The 6795-nt window shown below is 48.3% G+C and overlaps 1 protein-coding gene across 1 annotated transcript in view; it reads left to right on the top strand.

Annotated features, from left to right (window-relative positions):
• The first annotated feature begins 275 nt into the window (after positions 1 to 275).
• The window catches only part of Wfdc8 (WAP four-disulfide core domain 8), a 9738-nt gene continuing 3218 nt past the window's right edge, over positions 276 to 6795 (top strand). Inside the window, exons 1-4 of the mRNA XM_021195149.1 lie at positions 276 to 389; positions 480 to 588; positions 3302 to 3442; positions 5746 to 5913. Coding sequence (XP_021050808.1) covers positions 276 to 389; positions 480 to 588; positions 3302 to 3442; positions 5746 to 5913 — 532 coding nt within the window. The remainder of the gene's footprint in view (positions 390 to 479; positions 589 to 3301; positions 3443 to 5745; positions 5914 to 6795) is intronic.

Here is a 6795-nt window from a genome sequence, read left to right as displayed (position 1 = left end):
TCTCTCTCTCTCTCTCTCTCTGTGTGTATGCATGTGTGCCTGGGTGATTCTGAAACACCAAAATCCTGTCATGCCTGCCCAGACAATCCCCATTCCTGCCATCAGTGAAGCAGAGCAAAGGCCCCGCTGAATCATGTCTGAAGTTGCTTCAGACAGAAGCACAAGAAAGTCACCTGGGACCTGTTCCAAACGCAGCGCTGTGATGATTCAAGTGTGACCTCTTACCCAGGAGCGAGACAGTGGGGAAGTGACCGAGAAGGACCAGATGCAGCGCAATGGTCAAGAATGGGGTGCCACGGAGAGTCCCGGGTGGCTGCTTCAGACCTGTCTCAACTCGCCACCCCGGGCAGATCCCTTCTTGCTTCTCGATCTGTTTTCTCATCCATGAAGTAAGGGGGCTGGGGACCCTCCCCAGGGTGTCTCTGTGCAGACCGCTCCTCCCCTCAGGATAAGCCTAACCCTGTCCTTGGCTCACACAGGCGCTGTCCCTCCGTGCCCTCGCCCGCTCCTGGTGGAGTGGAGCTCTGCTGCTGTTTCTCCTCCTCTCCTGGGAGCCGACCTCAGCATCATATAACTCCAAGATCAAACGTGCGTCCACCCTGCTAAGCCATTCTTCCTGGGCAGTGCTCTTGGGGACCAAGGGTTGCAATGAGAGCTGAGGGGTAGGGGTTGGTTGGCACTGCTGGATTCAGGGTCACAGAGAACTACCTCTGTTTACCAGTCGGTGGCTTCCTTCACCTGTTTACCCAAATTACTTCCCTAGCTTTCCTCAATATGTACCTTCAAGTTGTTTTTTGTTTTTTTTTGTTTTTTTTTTTTTTTGACTTAACTATTCATTGGGCATCCAGAGAGAGGCGAGCAATGGTGGGAAGCCAGGCATTACTTGAAGGGATTGGCAGGAGAGAGTGAGAGAGAGAGAGAGAGAGAGAGAGAGAGAGAGAGAGAGAGAGAGGTGGTGGGGTAAAGGATGGAGGGAGGAGGGAGGGGGAGATTCAAGAAACAGAATTGACCTGGTTGGATCAGACTCTGGGATTGTGGGGAGCAGTGTTTTCCGTAATGGGATTGTTGCCATGTCGAAGGTCAGGATGGAGTCAGGAAGGGGAACAGAGAGTGGGGACATGTTCTTTAGGCCTGGGAGATACTGGCTCTGTCTTAAACACACCGAAACAAACAGCTCTCGAGAGCCTCTTGGATGGCTTTTTCTCAGGTAATTGTGAACAAAGATCTTCAGCTCAGAGGAGAGGGTGGGCTTGGGGGAGAGACATCCGAACTAGTCAGAATTGTGGGAAAGGATGTGTTAAGCCTGGAAGAGTCCAGGAAGCTCAGGAGACATCTGAGACCAGGAAACGTGGACGAGTCCCTCGGTGCGTGCACAAAAGGTAAGTGACTAAGACAAGCCGTCGGTGGAGGAAGGAGGGTTCAAATGGCAAGGTAACAAGGTGGGCAGGACACATGACAACAAACCCACACTGAGGTTGAAGTGTCCCCGGGAAGCAGGAGGGACACGAGTCAACGGTACTGAGACAGGGGACTGGACTTTATAATCTCGAAGCTTCCCTGTCTTGATCACTGTGAGGGGATCCCACGTTTCCTGTTTAGCTTTTCTTGGGCGTCAATGTAGCCTCCATGTGCCTGCTTCAGAATTGCCTAATCTCTAAAACACAGCATCCCCCAGTCCTTACGTTACAGAGATTCTGACTTAGTTCATAGTCCACAGTTTCTGAATGATTCACAAATGGTTTCAGTGTTCGCTCCAGATGAGAACCAGGCCATCCTTGCTGGGCCACTTACAAAGCGGGGCTGGGCTCCTGAAGTGGGAGCCTTGTAAACCCCAGACTCCACCTAATTCACTGTGTTCTCCTACCTGATCTAATTGCCTGAACTTACGAAGCCAGGAAGCTGGAACTGATATGTGGATCTTCTAAAGTTGCATGGTTCCAAAACCCAAGAAGATCTGCGCTCTGTGATTAAATCTTGGTTACCTGTGCTCAGCTCAGAGCCATGGAGCACTGTGTTATCTGCCTGCTGCTACAGAACCCCTTTGAGGAGGTCAGAAACCTGGGGTGGTGCATGTAGATTTTCCATTCTGATTCACACCAGGCTGAGAGCCAAGTGCCAGCCGGGGCTGCTGTCCTCATCTGGGTCCTCTTCTCAGATCGCGTGTAGTATAATCGTGTTTTTTTACAGTTTTAGGCCTGGGGCTCTCGTTTCTATAGTGATGCCAGATCCTAGAAGCCACCTCACTTCCTGGCACTTGGCCATCTGCCATGGACAAAGCTGCTGAAGACAGTCTGTTGGAACCTTCCCAAGTTTGAATCGCTCTAACTCCTCTACCGACCATGAAACCCTGCTTTTAAAGGACCCTGTTGATAGGGCTTCAATCGTGCTTACAGGGTTCCTCTTAGCAGTGTCTCCATTAGTGCTTGGTTCAATAACAAGGACAGGAGTATTGAGGCACAACTTTAGAATTCTGGCTATCATAATGGCTGGAAGTCATGTCATGGGTTTAAAAGGGAGGATGTGACCTCACAACTGGCTTTGACCCTATGCCCGGCACTGTAGGGTGTGTATTATGGGCATTGTCCCACAAATTTTCAACAAGCAGATACTTAAGGCAGTGATTGACATTCTCACCTTACAGTTGGGAAACTTGTGACTCTGAATATATATAATAATATTTGAATATATATATATATATATATATATATATATATATATATATATATTTGTCTAGTTCTTGTCTAGTTCATGTTGGAGGCAGGCTAGCAAGACCAGATCTGTCGGACTGCACTTCATTCCACTGCCCCACACACCATGTCTTTCTCTTCTACCACTGCCAACTCAAAACCATGTAACTGAACCCAGACTGGTCCTGAGTTCACGAAAGACATCAGGGACCAAAGTCAGGACTCCTGGCTCCATTCCATTGTCTTTCCTCCACTGCTCTTCAATGTCCCCTGCTGACTGTGGTCCAGGAGGCAGAGGAGTTAGACACTAAAGTCATCAGGTCACATGGAAATAGCTCTTTTGTTTAAGACAGACAGCATTGTCTCTGCCTAGTTAGGAGCTTTGGAACCCAAGATGGCTTTCCTTTGGCTACCAGAGCTCCGATTCTTGATTCTGCTCTACTGAAAGGGATCAAGCACGCAGAGCGACAGATGTGGCCGCTTAGTATAAGCAAGGGAAGAATGGAGAGTCAGAGGGAGATGAAAAGGCAGAGATCCTCACAGCTCGCCTCTGCCGTGGAGGAAGGGGGCTGAGATGCTTGAGGATGCCAGCTCGGCTGCTTCTTTCTCTGCAGAAAAAGTGGGAGTGTGTCCCAGGCAGCGGTTGGAATGCAGAAATGGGAGTTCGAGCTCGTGCAAAACAGACTTCAACTGTAAGGCACATTTCAAGTGCTGCCAGTTTGCCTGTGGGAGGAAATGCATGGATCCCTATGAAGGTACCAGCATCGAGGTGGGAGGAGGCACGGGCACGTTTTGAGGTCGCCCACTTCTTGCTACATCCAGAACTAGTTGAACAATCCTCTTAGAAGACCAGACCAAAAGGCCAGAGTTTATGCCTTCCTCATTCCATAATTCAACTCTCTGTTGAATGTGTCCAGGTGGAGTGGATCCAAGCAGTTGATATGGATGCTAGATTTTTTTTTTCATTCGACCATTCACAAATATCTAGTGCCTACTCGATGTTCACTATGTGTAAGGCTCTTATTTACAAAGTCAAACTTCATTCGAATTGTAGTTGGAGAAAAGAAGCGTCCTTCAATCCAGATGCTTAGATCGTGTGGGACTCCTTGGCCTTTTTGTTTTGTTTGTTGTTTGTTTGTTTGGGTTTTTTGGTTTTTTTGGGGGGGGGGGGTTGACACAGGATTTCTCTGTATAGCCCTGGCTGTCCTGGAACTCTTTGTAGACCAGGCTGGCCTCGAACTCAGAAATTCTCCTACTTCTGCCTCTCAAGTGCTGGAAGTAAAGGTGTGAGCCACCACTGCCTGGCTCTCTTTCGCCTTTAAAAGGGGTTTCTTAGAAATCCTACGTATTTAGCATCCTGTATGTCAGGGACCAAACATTTAACAGAGATTCATTCACTTCTCTCTTGATTTTATACTTAATTAATATATTAAGTTAAGGGCCAGGCAGAGTGGCACGTGACTTTAATCCTAGCACTTGAGAGGCAAAGACAGGTAGATCTCTGTGATTTCCAGGTCAGCTTGGTCTACATAGAGAGAGGGAGAGAGAGAGAGAGAGAGAGAGAGAGAGATATGACTGGTTGACTGTATCTCAAAATTAAAAATACAAGGAGGACATGAGGGGAGACATGGAAGCAGAGGTTTACCAGAGAGACGGTGAACCTGCTGTCTGGAAGTGTCCTGAGAGCCCAAACTCTCTCTTAACTCAGAGCCATATGAGATGAAGTTCTGCTTTCCTTGGCCTAAGACTAACATTCCAGTTTATTGTTCATGACCATCACAGAGATGACTCCCCACAGACAACCACGAGGCCTCTAGCTCAGTAAGAATCTCTTTGAGCCTATTCTAGCATTCAGGTTTGGGTTGGCTGACTCAGGGAGGACTAGACAATTGTGTAAGGGTTAGCCTTAAATAAGATATAGTCCAAAAATGGATTAATTCTGTGGTTGAGCATCTATCTCAGTGGCTCTTATCTCTAATGAGGGCATATAGAATGAGGAGAAAGTGGCAGTTAGTGGAGGGATGTTAGCTACGCACTTTAGCTAGAAGTTGGAAGTCTTTAGTATTCTTCCAGTCTCTGTTGTCTTGCTTTTGTCTCCCTTAATCATGATTTTAGAGTAACAATGGAATGGTGTGGGTTGTCCTAGGAGAGGGGTGTGTGTGTGTGTGTGTGTGTGTGTGTGTGTGTGTGCGCGCGTGTGCTGAGTCGGGGAACAATGTGGCCTCCCTGTGTCATACTCAGTTTTAGACATCAGGGATTGTGCTTGTTTGCCCTGTGTCCCAGGCACTTTGTTGGGCACTCTGGCTATAGTTCCTGAGTACATCCTGCCCTCTCAAAGCTCAAGGCCATGTGGAAGGAAGATTTGCACCCAAGTGTTTCTGTGTGCTGCTCATAATGCACTTTGTAAGACAAAGCAATGCTCAGAAAAGCCGCACAGCATCAAGCAGGGATGTAGAGCTAGGACCTATGCCTTTTTAAAGATTTGCTTATATTTTATCTGTGTGGTTGGCTTTCCTTCATGTAAATATAAACACCGTGTTTGGCTGGTGCCTGTTAAGGTGAGAAGAGTGCCCCAGAACTCAGTGCTGAGAATCAAGTCTATGTCTTTTAAAGAGAAAAACTGGGGGCCTGGAGAAATGGCTCAAGCAGTTGAAAGCACTTGCTGCTCTTGTAGAGACATGTATTCGGTTCCAGGAGCTCTGACTCCCTCTTCTGGCTCCAGACGGTACTGCACACACATAGTGCACAAACCCCATGAAAGTACATATAAAATACAGGGAGTGGGAATTTAAAAACAAACAAACAAACATTCTACATGTGTTTATTTTTATTTTTGCTGCCATGGCATGTTTGTGGAAGTCACCTGACAGCATGCAGGAGTCGGTTTCTTCCTTCCACTGTGTGGTCCTGGAGATCCAACTCGGGTCATTAGGGTGGGCAACAAATCCATCTCCATGGCCCGCCCATGTCTTCTTCCCACTTGCTTATTCTGTGACGCAGGCTTGTGGCTAGGAACCTGACCTCCTCGTTATACTCGTGCCTTGCTTCCTCACCTCAGAACCCTGCATGCTACCCTCAGACAAAGGACACTGCCAAGACATTTTGACGCGCTGGTATTTTGACTCTCAGAAACATCAGTGCAGATCCTTTATATACAGTGGATGCCGCGGGAATGCGAACAACTTCCTCACCAAGACTGAGTGTAGGAACGCTTGCCTGTTAATTGGTAAGACCTATATCCCTAGTGCTGAGGGGGGGGGCGGGGCGGGGGGCTTGCTTAACTGCAAACAGTGTAATAGTAGAGTTGTAGCCTCAGGCTTTGAGACCAAGCTGCCTTGGTTCCAAATCCTTGCTCTACGGTTGCTGCTGGAGAGGCCTTTGGGTAGCTACCCGAATTCATGACTTTTGGATGGGCTATAAAATGGGGATGCTAAGGGTGCTTCCCTGTGACTGGAAACTAAGCTAATGTAAAAGAATAAGAGGCTGGGAAATGAGGAAGAGTTAGCATACAGGAGGCCTCTGGGAGTCAGGAAGTGGTCCTGTGGGCTGCCCCTTCTTGCCATTCACCTTGGCATGCCTTCACAAGGAAGGCTTGAGGTGGGAGAATGGCAAAGAGGAGGTATGGTCCTTCCCGCTCTGAGCCCAGGAGGTGACTCTCCAAGCTGTCTGCATCTTAATGCTTCACCTCCCACCCAGTCTTCTGCTGTCTCCAGGTAAACACCTAAACTCCTTGAACTTCCTTCCCAGGCTCTCCCTGGCTTCCAGGTATCACTGAGTAATCTCAGGGCTCTGGCTCCCTCCCCTCTTCTGAGCAACTGGGTACCGGCCTCACACTTTCTCTTCCCAACGATGGGCTTCCATCCACACTGCTCTTCTGAATGCTCCGATTCCCCTTGGCCCTTATTCGAGGGCTTGATCCTACTCTTCCAGCTCTTGATTTTACACCCTAGCCATGCGTGACTTCTCTCTTCTTTTTGTCATTGTTGTTGTTCTGTTTTTGTTTTGTTTTGTTTTGTTTTGTTTCGAGACAGGGTTTCTCTGTGTAGCCCTGGCTGTCCTGGAACTCACTCTGTAGACCAGGCTGGCCTCGAACTCAGAAATCCGCCTG

The sequence above is a fragment of the Mus pahari genome, chromosome 3 (assembly GCF_900095145.1).
Source record: "Mus pahari chromosome 3, PAHARI_EIJ_v1.1, whole genome shotgun sequence".
Lineage (NCBI taxonomy): Eukaryota > Metazoa > Chordata > Mammalia > Rodentia > Muridae > Mus > Mus pahari.
Note: the sequence above shows the minus strand (reverse complement) of the source record. Positions and strands in the feature narration are given on the sequence as shown.